The following is a 20278-nucleotide window of genomic DNA, read 5'->3' as shown; positions in this document are numbered from 1 at the left end:
TTCAATATTAACTTACTAAACGCCATGTTGGTTGTGACACTCAATAGAAATTACTGAAGCCATTTTCTTTGAGGCTTATGTTTTGATGCCATTTCGTATATATTTCACCATAAATCTTAGGTTAAAGGAAGTTTCATGCTAAGATATAAATAATTGAAAATATTTTTTATAATTATTTTAATACAATCTTCATCAATCACTATATGCTTGGGAAAATAAGTGATAACACGAACAAGCAAGCTTGGGCTAGGTTCACGTTCCGTGTCACCTGGGCAAAATCTGTTAGACCTTAGAGACCAGATAATTTCCAAAAACAGAAGCCATGTCTTATGGACTTTTACAAACTTTTATGTTTAGTCCAAACATCATCTTTGTAAGTCATTGAGGATAAAATGTGTGAATAACTAAAAAAATCGTACTTCGATCATAAACTAACGGGTAATCGATTAGCCCTGATAATTCTGTCAACGTTCTGAATTAGTGAAAATCTTTGGAAGAAGATAAAGAAAAGGTTACGGTTACCCAAGTTCTGTTCAACGGAAGTTCTGCCATTCAAAGATGTCTTAGGATTCACGGAAAATGTATTTTATCACAAGCTAAGTATTTTTTATCTTTTTAAATTCCTTTTTGAATCATTAAACTATGTATCTGTGTTAAGCACCTTTAATGATTTCTGAGTCTTTACTTAATTCGGATTAAATTTTGAAAGTTCAACTCATAAATGAAACTTAAAAAAAACTAAATTCAAAGTTAAAATGTAAATTCTCAGTTTTTCAAATAACTAAGATTTCAATGAATAAAAAATCAACATGCAAAGTTGAAAATACATTATCAGAAACTTTAGAACCACTCATATTCGTCTTTAATTATTTAAAATGAATGATTATATGAATTATCAGGAAAAATTTGCTTCTACTTTTGGTAATATCATGATTTCCTTAAAAAAAATACTAACTTCGACATTTAAACTTTTGTTTGTGATTTTTTTTAATTATAATAAATTTTTCAATTGAACCCTTAAACTATATTCATTTGATCTTTGGGAAATTTCCAAAAAAATCTTAGAGGGGAGGAAGGGATTGAAAAAAGATGAATAGGATATTTGCTCTCTGCTGAATAACATCATGATAACACGAAACTGCGTTAGTATATTCCAAAACCCGGCACATGTTAACTTAAGTAAAACTTAAAAAAAAAAAAAATAACGGCATGAAAAATTTTACATATAAAATCCATTCAAACATCCATGAATTTCGAATAATGACATCGTAGAATTGCAGTCTTCAAATATGCTGTATGCTGCTTTATGCTGCATTTTAGCCAACTTTTAGCAACAGTTGATCGTTCATATCTTGATAAAGTTATATAATTTTTTTTAACTAAATGTGTTGCATTGATCGGAAAAAATGATATTGCGATTTCAGTATGTTATCAGGCAGTGCTTTTAAAATCGAAGGTAAGATGGAAAATAGTATAATAAAATACTTAAGGAGTTTATTCAAAAAAAATCAACACTTTGTTTTGTGAATAACTTTTGAATGCAAGGATGGAAATTGACAAAATTTACACTGAAGCTGTCTAGCAATGAAATATGTGAACCGCTTTTGTGACAAGTGACCACTTTTGCAATAGCGTCCTATGGAGAAGTTTTTCGACTTTAATTTTTGTACACCACTAAATATACTAAATATGCATCACCTTTTTTTTTTTTTCAAATCTGGGGTATTAAGGCAGAGGACTGATCACGTTTTTAGTTTCAAAGCTTTACCTTTAAAAATTTCTCAAAGTTTTGATTTCGTCAATAAATGACAAATTCAACTGATTGTCCTCCTTCGGCACAAAATCAACATATTTCACTTTTCAAAATTTTGGTCAAATAGTTGACTCTCAGCTGTTTTTGGGTCTCTCACTGGAACTTTCCGAGATTTTCTCGATCCTGCTCAAAAATTTTGTTAATGAGCTTCTTTATAGGACAAACCCACTCAAATCCACTCCACAGATTGTCACTGAATTTTCACACCTACAAGTTACATTACTAGTTTGTTTCACTGCAAATTTTATCGATTTCTGTTCATGTATTCAAAAGTTATTCACAAATCGAAGTGTTGCATTTTTCTTCGAATACACTCCTTGTTCTTTGGACTCGGGAAAAATATTCTTGAAAACGTCTGAAAATAATTACGACCTTCAAACTTTCATCGGTGTTAGATTAGCACTCATTAAAGAGAAAACAGGTGTTGCGTTTTAATTTGAAGTGAATTTGAATTCTTAAAAATGTTTAGTTTACCAGACTTGAACTTTATTACAAAGCTTTCAATGACGATACAATGTTTTCTAGTTTTCACAAAATTTTACTTTAAACTATTTTTAACGCTAGAAAACAGCGTTTTTGGCATGTTTCAACAATGGTTTTTGAAAGATATTGGCGTCTTGAATTCGAATCATTTGTCCGATTTTGTCTATCAGCTTTTCTTTGAGTAATATGGCCTGTGGAAATTTTGAAATTGACCAATTTTGTGTAAAATCGATTATTGATTACTGATGATCTAACAAACTTACATGTGAAACAAAAACTGATTTTGAATCTATTTATTCTCCTCCATGCAATCAAAAACTTAAGTTTTCCCCTAGATGTTTTTATGATGCATCACTTAAAAATTTTATATTTTAGAATATTTTTAAATTTCAAAAGATAATATCACAACTATTTCTGACATTACTGAGTTTTGAGTGTTCGACATTCAAGGTTTCAACTCATTTAAGAATTCTGTCGAAGACTTCGAAATTATTGGACTTATGGTTCAAGAATTATTTTAGATTCAATTTGAGTTAAATTTTCTGAAAATGTCGTTAAAATTCCCTTTTTTTTTTGCAGAATTATGAATAATAAACAATTAGAAAACTTCTATGACTATAAGTGAATTTCATTCGTAATTGATTGAAATAAACAAGTTTTTTTTTCAAAAAATTTAATACATTCAAATAAATATCAAAATACCTTTTCTTAATTAATTTTAGATCAAAATAATAATGTTTTACTTTAATCAAAACCCAAGAATGATTGGATAATTTTTAAACAAAGAAAGTCATTAACACTAAGGTTTGTAATATTGTAACAGAATACGAACCCTTATGCTTGTTTCATTTGGATAGTTTGGTGAAAAATCAATATTGAAGCATAAACACCCATTTGGGTTCTTAGAGTGTCAATTTGACATTCCGGACAAAAATTTTAAAATAAGCTGTTTTTTTATTTTTATAATCAATTTGCAATTCCTTAGGGTTTGTTACACCTGAATTCAAATTTACACTGGATTTAGAGTATATTAAGGGACCGAATGTCAAAAAGGTCCTTAATAAAAAAAAGAGTATATTAACGCATGATATTAGAAAAAAAAATATATTCACCACAAAGGTAATTTTATGCCGGTTCAAATGGTGTTATAACATTTGTGCTACGATACTAAACAAAAATATGGTAAATAGAAATGTATAGTATTTTCTCACTCAAAAAACTTTAATTGAAAAACAACCTGGGACAGATTAAGGTTAAACAGATTCAAGATACCCTCTTCTTGCCCTAATATTTGATCAAATTATAACTATTAGAATGAGTTTTTTCAAGTGCCAAGAATGATTTAAAAGCTTAAAAAGGAAAGAAGGTTGTTATTACTAAGGTTTTTGATTGAATGTAAGCCTTTATTTGGGGTACATTTTTAAAAAACAATATTGATATGTTATTTTACCCTTTCACAAATAAATTCAAGGGCTTGTGATATAGCTCAGTTGGCAAGTCTGTTGTCTCCTGAGCCGATGTCCGCGAGTTCGAGCCCAAGAGCAAACATCGAACACAGTTGTACCGGATAGTTTTTCAATAACGATCCGCCAACTGCAACGTTGATAAAGTCGCGAATGCCATAAAGATGGTAAAACGACTATAATCGAAACAAAAAAAAAAACAAATAAATTCAAACTTAAAAATCGAAACCAAATCTTCATAATCATAAAATGAGATGAATCAGAAAAACACCAAGAAAATGCATTTAGAATCGATAAAAACAACATCACTCTGAGCATTTTTTCAAAAATTTACGAGGTAATCATGCACCTTAAGTTAACATATTGCTATAAATTTGAAATGCAAGTTATTTGATATTCATATTTTTTAAGCAGATTTTATGTTGTTTGGAAAAATTGAGACTTGTTCGGTAATAATAGTCCAGTATTTCTTTCATCCTTTGATTCAGTTGTTTGCCACTCATTAGCGCGAACGTTCATAACAATCATTCAGGTTGGAAAATAAAGGGCAGGTTTCAGACTTCAATTGAAGTTTATTAAATTTTCCCCTTTATAATTGAAACCAGGTGCCATCGAATTTGTGTTAATTGGCCCGAAGCAAACGGCTCATTAATGGCGATATCTTGAGCGTGCAAAATTCAATCATCACTGGTTGCGATCCTAGCGGAAATCCTTTTAAATGATTAATTGTTTAATGATGCACACCAATTTCGAGCCAAATTGTGCATGAGAGACCAAAAAAGGAATCTCAAAAAGCTATGAAAAATCATCTTTGATGAAACGTTCCGAGCCAGGCTGGGATTTAATTTAATTATCAACTCAACCCGTTCGCGTGAGTGTTTTAGGCTGAAGATTCAAAAGGGACAAAGTTTTGTTATTACTTTTTTTTGCTTCTGATTCAAAGAACGAGACCTAAAATTGCTTAGTTGACTGGATTTAATTTTGTAGTAAATGATAAAACTTAGGATTCTAGTTGAAAAGTTATCCGAATGTTCCTTTTTAAAGCTCAATGAAATCTAGAGTAAGGCGATTGACGTCGGTAAAGTTCTAGAGATGAAGATGAAGAATTTAATTTGCTTCACCCGAGTGCTCATGTGTGATTGTGGATGATTTAATTAATTTAAATTTCCAGCTGACTGGTATGCTTCTCGGTGTTGCATTCGGGGAAAACGTAGGACTTTCCTTTCAAGTTACAACTGAACTGCTCAAAATCACGTTTCGTCTTTGCGTTGATTTCGTTAGCTTTAGGAATGTTTTACGTGCTAAGAGTGAGTGAAGATGTCGAGAAAGTGTTATTCATTTCACATTTTTCCCTTTGTGATTAAAGAGCCACTTGAGAAAACTTATTCAACGCTTTTTGTCCAATGAATTCTAAATAGCGACTTAACAGTTCAGCAAAATAATTGGAACCATTTGACAATTTTCATTAAAACTGAAGTTAAAAAATTGGTACAAAATCCTCAAAAATATCAGTTTTAATCATTTTGCTCAGACCAATGCAGCTTTAAATAGAAAATGCTGCAAAGACCATAAAAAGATATTTAAAAAAAAGCTTATATAAATCATTGAAAAATGAACCAAGATTATTGATGACTGAGATTCAAAAACAATTGAGAGATGATTCAATGATGATTCAAAAATGATTCAAAGATGATTCAAAGATGATTCAAAGATGATTCAAAGATGATTCAAAGATGATTCAAAGATAATTCGAAGATGATTCAAAGATGATTCAAAGATGATTCAAAGTTGAATCAAAGATGATTCAAAGATGATTCAAAGATGATTCAAAGATGATTCAAAGATGATTCAAAGGTGATTCAAAGATGATTCAAAGATGATTCAAAGATAATACAAAGATGATTAAAAGATGATTCAAAGATGATTCAAAGATAATTCAAAGATGATACAAAGATGATTCAAAGATGATTCAAAGATGATTCAAAGATAATACAAAGATGATTCAAAGATGATTCAAAGATAGTTCAAAGATGATTCAAAGATGATTTAAAGATGATTTAAAGTTGATTTAAAGATGATTCAAAGATGATTCGAAAATGATTCAAAGATGATTCAAAGATGATTCAAAGATGATTCAAAGATGATTCAAAGACGATTCAAAGATGATCCAGAGATGATTCGAAGATTATTCTTAGTTGATTCAAAGATGATTCAAAGATGATTCAAAGATGATTCAAAGATGATTCAAAGATGATTCAAAGATAATTCGAAGTTGATTCAAAGATGATTCGAAGATGATTGAAAGATGATTCAAAGATCATTCAAAGATGATTCAAAAATGTTTGAAAGATGATTCAAAGATGATTCAAAGATGATTCAAAGATGATTCAAAGATGATTCAAAGATGATTCAAAGATGATTGAAGATAATTCGAAGTTGATTCATAGATGATTCAAAGATGATTCAAAGATGATTCAAAGATGATTCAAAGATCATTCAAAGATGATTCAAATATGATTGAAAGATGATTCAAAGATGATTGAAAGATGATTCAAAGACGATTCAAAGATGATTCAAAGATGATTCAAAGATGATTCAAAGATGATTCAAAGATGATTCAAAGATGATTCAAAGATGATTCAAAGATGGTTCAAAGATATTTCAAAAATGATCTAAAGATGATTCTAAGATTATTCAAACTATTGAAAGATGATTCAAATATGACTTAAAATAAGATTCAAAGGTTATTTACTCCAAGATGATTCATATGAATTTAATAAAAATATTTGAAAATTATTGAAAGATGATTCAAAGATGATTCAAAGATGATTCAAAGATGATTCAAAGATGATTCAAAGATGATTCAAAGATGATACAAAGAATATATAAAAATTACTCAAATATGATTAAAAGATGATTCAAAGATGATAGAAAACTGATTCAACAATGATTTAAAAATGATTCGAAGATGATTCAAAGAAGAGTCGAAGATGATTTAAAGATGATTCAAAGACGATTCATCGATGATTCAATAGATAATTCATAGAATTCAAAAATCATTCAAAAATGATTATGTTGAAAAATGAGTAACAACGCAGGTTTCAGTGGTGGAATAGAGTTATCTTTATTCAGTTTCGTCAGTGAGGTCATTAGAATACAACCATATTAATTAGCGATAGCTAATTGTCACTTCCACATCTTATATTCCCTAACCGGGAAAGTACTCATTTCTTAATGAGTACTTTGATATTCTTACCCAGAATATCTGGCAACACTGTTGTGTTACCACGAACCTAAATTGAGTTGTTTGGCTTCACAGTGTGATGATGTAAACATTTATACCGTGTTTACCATCATCAGCTGTCATCATCAATCATCACCGCTATTGTTTCAATTGCGAATTGACTCAAAGCATGCGGAACCAAAACAATGTTTTGGTTCTGCTCGCAGCAGAAATCGGTTGCTGCTGTTTTGGTCGCCCCGGAAGGAAACCGTAAGTTTCAACACCTCCCCTCAATTCGCAGATTGAGAATGCTGAACAGCTTCGCGTGCCTCGCCCTTGGTAACGCCTTCGTGAACGCATCAGCTGGCTGATCCTCAGTAGAGATGTGTCGCAAAGATAGCTGACCGCTTCTTATGATGTCTCTGATGAAAGCATACTTCACATCTAGATGCTTCATCCGCTGATGAGTCCGCGCCTCTTCCAGATACTGGATGCAAGGGATGTTGTCTTCCATTAACGTGAAAGGAGTGCTAACCACACCCAATTCACCAAGGAAGTTTGTTAACCACAAACCTTCCTTGACCGCATGGCAAAGGGCTCCGATCTCAGCTTCGGTCAATGACAGACTGACCGTCTGCTGTCGTTTCGTTGACCACGAAATTAGATTTCTCGTAAGTGGGTCCGTGTTCGCGTTTCTGCGGTATACCAACGCCATAACGGTCATACGTCGATGGTATTGCAGAATACGCTGCAGGCCTCGTTAGTGGTCAGACTGGCCTGGTATTGGCATAGTGCGCTAACCGCTGCACAAATAACTGGTCTCGATGATATCGCCAGATACTGCGAACAACCGATTAACTCTTTGAACGGCTTTTCGGTGATAACCTCACCATCGTTCATCTTCGTCCAGTGAACGATCATGTCACGAAACCTGTGACCTAGGGTAAGCCAACAGCCTCCATGACGCGTACTTCTCCAGGGATTTTCGATAGCTGTGAAGACCCATTTGTACGAGAAACAGAATGGGTTTCCTGTAACATGGGTTAAGCTAACCGCTTCCCAAATCTCGCTCTCATCCAGGGCTGCTTGATAGTTGTTAGTACGCTAACCGCAGCTCTGATTTTCGGCTTCGAAAACTGCAAACAACCGATCAAATCGTTGAACGGCTGCTCAGTGATAACCTCACTTCGTTCAGTCCGAATCTTGTTCCTTTCATGGCTGCGGTGATCTTCCGGAAAAAAGTCCCTTTGGCCCTCGAGCTAACTGACGATTCGAAGTTGCTCTTCCTCATCATCAGATGCTACGTTAGCCACGTAGCGTTGATTGGCTTCTCCTCTTCGCTGACTGCGTCTCTGGGCCGATTCGGGATTGACGGAATCTTGATCATCATCGTCATCTTCGCCATCGATACTCTCGTAGTCGCTCTCGTCTCGCGCCATATGCTGACTGGTACCGGAACCGATGATTCGTTGATTCCGGTGGCTGATAACCCCAGCACGCGAACGAAAAGCATATTGCTTTCTCGAACGTTGTTTTCTGGTAACCCCAGATAAACAACCTCTTGCCGTTTTCTTCGCGTTCCCTCTCAAAGCCTTCATTTCGCGATGACTTCGAGAATCTGCACTCTCGGCAGGAATCCGCAGAAAGAACTGGTTGACTTCGCTAGCGACTAACCGTCGCTGAAACCACCTCCTTCGAAGCACCCGAAACATCAACCATCCGCCGAAAACAAGCTTGCGCATACTAACCGCAGCGCAGCTACTAAGCACGAGAATAATCGTCTCGACTTGCAGCTTCATGGCTTTCCGCTCCGTTGCTTTAACGCTTCGAGCGCTCCTTAAAACCGGAGGGCAACGTTCAGCTGCATGCGACCCATCTGGATCGAATATAGTGCTGAAGTATTTGGCAACTAACCGTCGCCCAAAACATATCCGCCAAAGCCACAGAAAAATCCTTCTGTAAGCTTGGATAAACTCACGCGTACTGATCGCAGCGTAGCTCCATATCACGAGAGTAACGCTCTCGGCAAACAGCTTCTTCCAATCTCCGATACGGGCTAATCCTCCATCTGGAGCATTCGAACCTGACCAATCCTGGTTACAGATCCCGAGAGTCCTCCTCCCGGCCGTCGGAAATAAACTCACGCTGCTTACCGCAGCGCGGTTTGTGTCGGCATCGAGAGTAACCCTCTCGGAACCCGACTTCCATGCCTCGAACTCCATTGGCACCTTCTGGCTGACCTGGAGTATCTCCTGGCCTCTGCACTGCCGATTCTCTACGCTGGTGATCCTCTGCGCTTGGATCAGTTCAAAACTTCTGACCACAGCGCACAACAAGAGCACGAGAGTAACCCTCTCGGCTATTAGCACCACCCAATTAATCCGGCGTGTTGCTGCAGCTGGACCTTTCCTCCCCTGCGCAGCCCAATTGCGGATCCTGAAACTCCTCCTTGCCGTCGGAAATGAAACCATGCTGCTAACCGCAGCGCGGTTCGTGTCGGCATCGAGAGTTACCCTCTCGGAACCCGACTTCCGGGCCTCGAACTTCAGTGGCACCTTCTGGCTGACCTGAAGCATCTCGTGGCCTCTGCGCTGACGATCCTCTGCGCTGGTGGTTTTCTGCGATTGGATCAGCTCATAACTGCTGACCACAGCGCACAACCACAGCCGGAGAGTAACCCTCTCGGCTATCAGCTCCACCCAATGTTTCCGGGGTGGGTATATCGACCTTCGCGCTGTACCATCTCGGTTGCGGATCCTGGGACTCCTCCCGGCCGTCGATCGTGAGCTCACGCTTGCTAACCGCAACGTGGCTCGTGACGGCATCGAGAGTAACCCTCTCAATCCGCGAACCTCCCCGGGCTCTGGCGATACCTCCTGGCTGGCCGTGGACTCTTGGCTGCCTGGTCTCTGCCCTGGCTGGTCCATCTCCGCTGGCTCGGGGACCCTAGGTTGGCTCGTCTCGGCGCTGGTTGGTCCAACATCAGCTGGCTGGCCCTCTTCGGTGGTCCTCTGGCTGGTGGCTGGCTCCTCGACCTGGCTGGTCCTACTGCGCTGGCTGCTGAAGCACTTGCTAACCGCAAGTCTGGTAAACTTGAGAGTACCCCTCTCACTAACTCGTATTTCCAAAAATCCAGACGTATCTGGGCCCATAACCTGTTGAAAAATGAGTAACAACGCAGGTTTCAGTGGTGGAATAGAGTTATCTTTATTCAGTTTCGTCAGTGAGGTCATTAGAATACAACCATATTAATTAGCGATAGCTAATTGTCACTTCCACATCTTATATTCCCTAACCGGGAAAGTACTCATTTCTTAATGAGTACTTTGATATTCTTACCCAGAATATCTGGCAACACTGTTGTGTTACCACGAACCTAAATTGAGTTGTTTGGCTTCACAGTGTGATGATGTAAACATTTATACCGTGTTTACCATCATCAGCTGTCATCATCAATCATCACCGCTATTGTTTCAATTGCGAATTGACTCAAAGCATGCGGAACCAAAACAATGTTTTGGTTCTGCTCGCAGCAGAAATCGGTTGCTGCTGTTTTGGTCGCCCCGGAAGGAAACCGTAAGTTTCAACAGATTAAAATATGATTCAAAGATGATTCAAAGATAATTCAAAGATGATTCAAAGCTGATTCAAATATGATTCAAAGATTATTCAAAGATTATTCGAAGATGATTCAAACATGTTTCAAAGATAATTCAAAGATGATTCAAAGATGATTCAAAGATTATTTAAAGATGATTCAATGATGATTGAAAAATGATTTAAAGATGATTCAAAGATGATTCAAAGATGGCTCTGGATGATGAAAAGTTATACAGAGATGATTCAAAGATCATTAAAATAATTATAATGGGACTGTTTTTTCTACAATCTATTCGGGATGCAACGTTCATTTGTTGGTATGTATAACGAAACAAAGAAATTTATCAATTACAAAAACTGATCTCAAGTGTTCCCACTATTGTTTCGATGATGCTTAAAGTGATCAATTGAACCCCTTTTGTGTTGCTATTTTCTTTCTCGTTAAAGTTTCAACAAAAACACTTTGCCATCGTGTTTCCATTACCGAGCGTAGTTGCATGGATGCGTGGGAGAAATTTATTCTACGCTTCGCCCGACCGAGCATGGATGGTTTTCCAACTTTTTTTTTTTTGCTACTAACTGCAACAACCATTTTTAGCAACCACTCACCTCACAGGAATCTCGTTTGCCGTTCGCGTAACCGGCACAGACAAACGACGGCAGGATCTTCTTCTGGTGTCCTGCCATGTGGAACATCTCCTGGCAGACACTGTTTTCTATCACCGGAACCTGTGGAGAGGAATGAGAAAAAAATGAAGCAAAAAGAAAACAACATTGTGTCAATGAAGGTTGTAAGCAAACTGTTGTTGGTTAGCGCGATTAGATTGGTAAGATTTCTTCTTGCGCAGTGCAGTTAATGGAAAAGAGCTCAAGTTTTCTGTTTGTTTGTCCAGCAAAAGAGACGGTACTTAATTGGAGTTCGGTAACGCTGCCCCGATGTGGGCAGATACTTGTTTGAGATGTAATAATTGGCTATTTAAGATGGGTACCTGAACTTCTTGCAGCACTGATGGCACTCCTCCGCCGTACGTTAATCGTCCCCAGCCGGTCACGGTGGCCATTCGGCCGGTGAAATCTGCGTCATCTCCTGGCATGCAAATGGGTACTGCAAACAAAAAAAGTGGAATGAAACGATGTGAAAACACCAGATAGGGTTAGATAGTGTCTGAGTGGTTTCAGGTATAATTTATTACGAAATTATAAATTGCTTTCTTGAAAGCGTAATGCAAACTGATAAATTGATCTTATATAATCAAAATGAATTTAAGGGAAGAAAACATGTTTACTAAAACTTCAGAGTAAAATTGAAAGTTGACTGTTACTTTAGAAAATTTATTTAAGTTTTCTTTCATTTATTCAATGTGTATTTTTTTTTTTTGATATAGTGGCTCCAGAGAGAAAATATCTCCTGATAATATTATTTAGAATGATCCAAATATGATATTTCTTTAAATTGAAACCCAATATTTAACCAAATTTTTGCTAATTTCGTCAATTTTAGAGGATGCTTAAATTTGTTTGAGAGTTTGGAACCTTTCTTTGTTGCAAAATTGCAAAAATTACATTCATAAGGGTAGAGGATAACGCTTCTGAATAAATTCTACTCGCTTAATATCACCACCTTCAATAAATCCAATCGTTTTGCTGTCTTCAGCGAAGCTCTTAAGTGAGTTAAAACCTTTAATATCAAATAATCCAAGACTTTCATCAGCGGTGTCATAAATATTTAGTTGTTATATTACATATTTAAATTTTGAAAAATTGTGGAAGTTAAGTTTTTCAAAGCTATACATTTCTGAATGATAATATCCAGGCAAAATCTGAAAGGTATCAGATAGCTTCATAATCATTTTTTGTTTGTCATGTAGGTTTATGCGTTCACCCATATATATTTAAAAATTAGTTTCTGCCTGTCTGTCTGTCTGTCTGTTCCCTATAATGTCGGAAATTATTGGGCAGATTTATTAAAACTTTGCAGGTAACATGTTTGTATTAGAAGCCGGGAAGGTTTCTTTAATAGTTGCAGACCCTTCCCTCTTACTGGAAGAGAGTATTCTAAACAAAAGTAACTTGTTTGTATAACTCAAAAATCGATCAAGTAAATGGTACAAATTTAGACATGTGACCGTACTAGGGTACAAGGAAAGTTGCTTTGAAAATTTAAGAACTTTCCCTCTTTTCAGAAGGGAAATAGAAAGAAGAGAGGGGGCTCAATTTTTTACATAAATCGAAAACTATTCGAGCAAATGGAACCAAATACGGCAGAGTACGAGAAATGTTTTTATTATGGTCAAGTGCTCCTACCATTGAAAAGATGGGAAGGAAAGGAGGATCCTTATGGAATATTGTTTCTACATGGCACAAGAACTATTCGAGCAATTGGAACCTAAATAAGTGTGGGAGTGTATTTGCCTACGAATTATATTTCAATGATTATTTGGTACTCATTTCTTCCTCCAATGATGAAAAAAGAAGGAGAGGGAGGGTTCCCATAAAAATTTTTAGATATCTCGAGAATTAATCGACAAAACAAATTAGATATGGGAGGATATTCGAGTAATGCTTCTATGATATTAAGAGACCCCTTTTTTTCAAGTGGAAAGATAGTAATTGGGGAAGGTCTTTAACACTTTTTTTGTTCCAAATAAATGGAGAACTTATAGCGCAAATGATATCAAATTTTATCGTGGGAGGTTATTTGAATACGAGAAATGTTTCTGCAATGGTTCAAGACCTTTCCTTCTTTTTAGTGCTAAGATAACATAAGAAAAAGGGGACTTCCATAGAAGCAAATTTGGCATGGGAGGTTTTTAGGTACGAAATATATTTCAATAATTTTTCACGAACCCTCCTTCATTCCAGTTATAAGATGGAAAAGAGGAGCTTCCTATACAGCTTTTTTTTATTTACACCAACTCAGCTAATGGAACCAAACTTGATTATTCTAGACCCTCCATCTTCCAGTTGAGAGTTTGAAAGGGTGAGGGTTCTCTTACAAGTGGTGAAACAACTTATCAGTTTAACTTATTAAGTTAAAACAACATGAGAAGGTTTTTGCATGCTTGAAATGTTTATTATAATAATTTCAGAACTCATTCTTCCTCCATAGGGGAGAAAAATGTGGCTACTTCGAGAACCCTCTTCACATTTCAAGGTGAAAAGGTGGAATGTCTTACACAAATAATACATTTTTTTATGCAACACCAAAAACGCATTATGCTTATTTGCACAGTTTGTATTTGCAAATAGGAAAAAAATTAATTTCATGAATTATGAATAATTATTTTTTTCTTGCATATTGAAACAAAAGTTGAAGTGCCCATTTCAATGAGGTTGTATCTGAAAGTTGAAATAAGTTAAGAGTAATTTACTTACAGAAACAAGAGCTGATAAACAAAATCTGGCAAATGAAATAAATTCAGGACATCAAAATCTACCAAAATCAGTTATTGAAATAAATGCTCCTGAAATGCTCTTCCCTATGTAATATAACTAACATAAATTGTTTCAAATTGTGATTTGTTCAACATGATATCCTTTTATTGAAGTTTAATTAAGCAACCAATATGGTATTCTTCGGTTAAGGAACGGAAAAATTTGGGCAAAAATTGTAAATATCTGTTCAATAATTCCTGGCTTGAAAAGGGAGTTTTCGTTGAATGCATTCTCTGTTAAGGTTAGAAAACATCTCAAAGAGTTGGTTTCCTTAATACAGAAAATTTAAAAAATTGTTTTTACTAAAATATCATTTCATTTTAAGAATCATAAATACAGTATCTGCACATTGAAATTTAAAAGTAGAAATTCATCCTAAAGTTTATCACCTTTACAATATATTGATTTTGGTGGTTCCGGAATAAAAATACTAAGACATTTTCTACATTTCTTAATCAAGATAAAACAAAAATTTGCATAACCAATTAAAAAAAACTTCAGAATCAGAGTAAAATATTTTATTTCATACTACAGGGTGTTCAATAAGTCCGAATACACTTTTAACCAAATGGTGTGGTAAAGCCGTTGCATATTCATCTAATCTTTTTTAAAGTAATTTTGTGCTTTAAACAGACAAACTATTCCTGGTGTCGAAGAATTAATTCATTAAGTGTTCTTTTTTTATCAGCCTTTTCACACCGCACAAGTACTGGTACAGGCGAAAAATCCAATTTATCGACCAAAATAATTAGTTTACAGGTCACCTAATCTGCCTCCTTTGGTCAAATTCTCGTGATCATTGAAGATGTCGAGAATAAAAAAGTACAGAATTCGTAAACTTGTCTCATATAAAATCTATTTTTTCGTATTATGTGTGAAATGTCGGAAAAATAGCTACGTGCTAGCTGATTTTCATCAAAAAGCTTATCAACGTGATGGATCATAGAATAATTGCACATCATAAATAGACGAAAACCATTGTTCGGATAAGAAAAGAATCCTCAAAGTAGCCTTTCTCGATTGTAGCAGCTTGAAGCTAAATATTTCATATTTTATTAATTTAGAGTAATAAACAATTGTCAACTGAAAACTTACATTTAGTTTTCTTCTACTCGGGCTCTCACACTTGCTCGCACTTGTTCGGATCGGCGAATGACTATCGTTTTAATTTCCATTCGGAACCTTCGTTTTAGGAACATAATTGTTAGGATAACTAGTTTAGGATATAAGTTTACTACTTACGATTTACAATACAGTTGTTTGGATATAATTAAAGCTGATTGAAATCGTCCTGAACCTAGTTTGTAGGTTAATTTCCTCGTACGTGACCTGTATGTTTTTAATTAAATTTAGCAAACAATTTCTTCAGCGGATTCGTTTTGTACTCACTGTTACACCTTTTAGAGGTTTGAATAATTATAATCAGTCACTCCCGTACTACTAGTTTTAAGAAATATTCGTACTATTAGGATTAGGAAATACTTTTAAGTTTTAATACTCCGTACTACACACGCTACAAATTTCCAATTATCTCCCGCTTGTTTTTGTTTATGTTTTTCCCCCGTTCGTGATGGCCTATCTCGCGCACACTTTCTTACAAGGGCTGCCGAGTCGCGCAGTTTTTACACGCTCAACAGTCCCCCACCCGTAAACCTGGTCCGGATTCACTCTCTGGAGCCACCGGATCAGCGTTACCACCAGTATCAGAAGTTGCATGATGAGCGGCACTCTCTGGACCCACCGTCTGGACTCTGTCAGCAATCTCTAGTACCGCCAGATTCGCCGTTCCACGTCGGAAAACACCACCAGTTGTGCGTACCAAAGCTTGACGGACTCTTCCGTCACCAGAAACGATCGGCTCCTCGATGACTCCTCGAACCCATGCTTTGCGTCGACTGCCTTCGACCACGTATACGAGATCCCCTTTCTTTAGAGGATTTGTTTCGGAGAACCACTTGGACCGTTGGTTGACTGTCGGCACGTACTCTCTAATCCACCGCTTCCATAACTCGTCGGACAGCTGCTGCGATCTCTTGTAAGCATCCCGAAGTGCTTCTGCAGGATGCGTAGGTTGAATGACTTCATGCGGCTCGTTGGGATCTGAACCTCGCAGGAAGACATTTGGACAAAGTGCACCCATCACTGAGTCCGTGGTTACAAGAGTTAGGGGCCGGCTGTTGATCATGTCTTCAGTTTCAGCAAGCGTAGTCAGGAGGATTTCGTTGTTCAATCGACGCCCGTCGTCCAAAGCGGCCATGACTTGCTTCACCGAGCGCACCATCCTTTCCCACGCCCCTCCCATGTGGGGTGTTCCAGGTGGGATGAAGTGCCAACTCGTGATAGCAGTCGTAAATTCATCGGCACAAACAGCATCAATTTCTCGTACCCGTTGGATTATCTCCTTACTCGCACCTCGGAAGTTCGTCCCGTTGTCTGTGAAGTATTCGGAGGCTGGACCTCGGCGGCTGATGAAACGGCGGATCGCCATGATGCATGATTGCGCGGTAAGACTGTGGACAACTTCCAAATGCACCGCTCTAACAACCATGCACGTGAACACCGCAACACAGCGTTTTTCTCTGCGGCGGCCGACGACGACTTCAACAGGACCCAGGTAATCAATGCCCACGAAGTTAAATGGACGTTTAAATGGAGTTAATCTTTGTACAGGAAGTGCAGCCATTCGTGGATTCTTCGGCAGACATTTTCGGACCTTACACCACACGCAGCTTCGTTCGGTTCGTCTTATCAAATTGGTAAGACCGCTAATCAGAAAACGTTGCTTGATTTCATTCTTCACCGTCTCTCGAAATCCATGCCCAAACCTTTCATGGTATTGTTGAATTAAAAGATCCGTAACGTAGTGAGATCTTGGTAGAATTATTGGAAAGCGAAGATCGAAAGGGAGGAACTCTGCCTTTTCAGAACGACCTTCCATCCTCAACACACCATCGGCGTCGATCATGGGCACAAGCTTGTAGAGAGGGCTGGACTTTTCTAGTGGAAACCAATTTTGAAAAGGTAATTCTGCATTCTTCTTCAATATCTTGATTTCGTCGCTGTACGACTCGCTCTGAGCCAACCTGAAAAGAGTATTTTCGGCACATCGATGCTCGTCTTGCCGCAACGGAACCACCACAAAGGGAATTTCAACCTTGATGAGCTTTTTAAGCTTTGGAGTCGAAAGGACGGCTTCGATGGATTTGCCAGCTGCTCTGCGCCGGCAGTTGGAGATGAATCGGAAAATGCACGCCACGGTGCGAACTGCAACGTTCCACTTCGAAAATCTAGTCACGTTGATAAAGCAACTTGGAAGCTCCACACCGTGAAAAAGGTGTATTGCCTTGATTTCCGTTCGTGTATTTGCAGCGGGAAGATTCTGTTGAGGCCATTCCGACGGCTGCTGGTACAGGAACTCCGGGCCACGAAACCATGAACCTTCGCTCGAAAGATCCGGAAGACGACCCCATTTGGTGAGCGAATCTGCTACATTTAGCTTGGTTGGAACGTAGCGCCAGTCTGTCAGCTTGGAGAGACTCAGAATTTCTCCGATACGGAAGCCGACGAACGGCTGATAACGACGTTGGTCGCTTTGAATCCAGGAGAGAACAGTTCGAGAATCACTCCAGTAGAAAATTTGATGAATAGGAAGGGAATGGTTGTTCTTAACGGTGTGACTCAGGTGCGCTCCCAAGACTGCTGCTTTCAGTTCAAGCCGTGGAATGGAAAGAAGTTTTATCGGTGCTACTTTCGATCGAGCCATCACCAACGAACATTTTACAGTATTTTCCACACAAATCCGTAGATACGCGACGCTTCCGTACGCATTCTCCCCGGCATCACTGAAGATATGTAGCTGTATTTGGCCAAATCGGTCAGAAGGTGTCGATCCAAAGTTGCATCTTGGAATCCGAACACCCTCGACCAGAGAAAACATTGCGACCCACTGTCGCCACTTATCCAGGCACTCTCCGTCGATACGCTGGTCCCAGTCGCAACCCGCTCGCCACAGGTCTTGCATGAGCATCTTTCCCAACACCGTAAATGGAGCCAACAGGCCGATTGGATCGAACAGCGACATGACTGTGCTCAGGACTCCCCTTTTCTTTGGTGGTTCTGCCTCTGTAGCCGCTGCGTTAGTGGGCACCGCAAAGGAAAACACGTCGTTCTGTGTGTCCCACATGATGCCGAGAACTCGTTCGTAATCCGTCACCTTGTCTTGGTTCAAATGGATTGACTCTCTGGAGCCACCACCCACTCCCAAACTTCGAAGAACAGCTGTAGAATTAGACGTCCAGTTGGTGATCTCGAATCCACCTTTCGAGTGGATCCAACGTACCTCTCTGGTTCGCTCGATGGCTTCCTCTTCGGTGTCGAAGCTGTCGTAGTAGTCATCGACATAATGGCGGTGAACGATGGCCTGTGCTGCTGCTGGATAGCGAGTGGAAAACTGCTGGGCATTCAGGTTCTTGACGTATTGCGCCGAGCATGGAGAACTGGCAGCGCCGAAGGTGGCCACGTCCATGACGAAAACGGTAGGATGATCGTCTTCCGGGAACCGGAAAAGAAACCTTTGCGCCTGCTTATCTGCCTCTCTAATCCTGAGCTGATGGTACATCTCTTTGATGTCACCTCCCACTGCAACTCGTCGCTCTCGAAACTTGCTGATGACCACCGGAAGTGATGCCAATATCTGGGGCCTTTGAGCAGGAAAGAATTGAGTGAAACACCTTGCGATTTGGCCGCCGCGTCCCACACCAAACGTACCTTATGAGGTTTCTTAGGATTCAGCACGACATTTAACGGAAGATACCACACGGAAGAAGGATTGGTACTCTTCAGCTCTTCTGCCGTGGCCTTATGACAGTAGCCTTTGGTCAGATAGTATTCAATCTGCTGGTTCACGTTCTGTTTCATATGCGGCTCTCGTTGAAAACGTCGTTCCAGGCTCTTCAGTCGGTTCAGCGCCATCGGATAGCTATCTGGAAAAACAGGCTCCTGCTTCCAAAGTAGCCCCGTTTCGAAGCGGTCTCCTACTCGGATAGTTGTTGATTCAAGCGTGTCACGGGCCCTCTGGATTTCCTCCGATTCTATGGGGTTGCCTTGTGCTACATGAAGCTCCTCCTGAGCGTACTGCTCCGCCATCAGATCGTGAAGCTGGCGATTGTTCAAGCTTTGAACAAGATGATGGTTCAAATAGTGCTGCTGCTGCTGCTCAAGTCTCGAATCAGGACCGTAGATTGCCCAACCCAGCGCTGAACGTACGGCTATCGGTTCTCCCGGGGCACCAACCTTGGACTCCAGAGGGGCGAATAGATGTAGGTTGTCGAGGCCTATAAGAACTCTGGGAACTTCCATTTTGGTACTCGACAAAGGAACTCCATCTAAGTGGTGATATTTATCTACGATGCTTCTGTAACAGGCCCTATGTAGAGGCAGCTTCAATTCTCCGACAGTGTGGGCAGACGACATCATGAACTTTCTACGAGAATCCACGGCAGATACCAGCAGGTCAATTTTCCTCGAACTATCCGCTTAACATTTCCTGTCCACACGATGACCAGGGGTTCCGGAGTTCCCTCGACGCCCAACGAATCTGCTAGAGAGCTCTCAACAAGTGTTGTTGAAGCTCCTTCGTCCAGGAACGCCAAGGTTTGAACCGCCCTTCCTCCATGATGCAAAGTAATCGGTATCATTCTGAAGATTACTGACCGATCGACATTATAATGTGGGTTGCACTCCGCCACGGTAACGTTAACTGCTTCCTCGTGCCTGTGCAGCAGCGTGTGGTGATTTCCTTTGCAGCTCCGTATCTCGCACCGTACTTTGAAGGTGCACTTCATCTTCCCATGGTCACACAGACAAATGTTGCACAGCTTGAGTCTATCGACCAACCTTTGACGATCCGGTAATGAAAATGACGCAAAATCGTCACAGAACCTTAGTTTGTGGTCTGTGCGATTGCACATCGGGCAGGGTTTTCTCGTTCTCGCCGGCATCGTATTCTGCACGACCGGAAACACTTTAGTGTCGTGGGTATTCACGCGCTCCTTCCTTTTGTACATTCGCCGTCCTTCCGCAACCGCAGTGTTCTGCTCCCCGTTGAAGTCGGCCACCTCAGAAACTTCCGACACGATTCCCTTCATGAAATCGGCAAACATACGAAGAGGAAGATCAGTCCTACCTCTCTTGAAGCGTACCCAATCCAATTGATAATCGGATGGCAGCTTATCGACGAGTTCCGCTACCAGCATGGGGTTG

General features: G+C 39.0%; 1 protein-coding gene across 4 annotated transcripts in view; it reads right to left on the bottom strand.

Moving 5' to 3' along the window:
- Positions 1-20278, bottom strand: part of LOC129745638 (serine protease filzig-like) — a 278166-nt gene that overhangs the window by 7963 nt on the left and 249925 nt on the right. For all 4 annotated transcript variants that reach the window (XM_055738847.1, XM_055738848.1, XM_055738846.1 and 1 more), the window contains exons 7-8: positions 11572-11687; positions 11192-11311 (exon numbers count right to left, since the gene is read on the bottom strand). In XM_055738847.1, the coding sequence (XP_055594822.1) occupies positions 11192-11311; positions 11572-11687 (236 nt within the window). The remainder of the gene's footprint in view (positions 1-11191; positions 11312-11571; positions 11688-20278) is intronic.

The sequence above is a fragment of the Uranotaenia lowii genome, chromosome 2 (genome assembly GCF_029784155.1).
Source record: "Uranotaenia lowii strain MFRU-FL chromosome 2, ASM2978415v1, whole genome shotgun sequence".
Classification (NCBI taxonomy): Eukaryota; Metazoa; Arthropoda; class Insecta; order Diptera; family Culicidae; genus Uranotaenia; species Uranotaenia lowii.
This window is presented reverse-complemented; position numbering and strand designations above follow the sequence as displayed.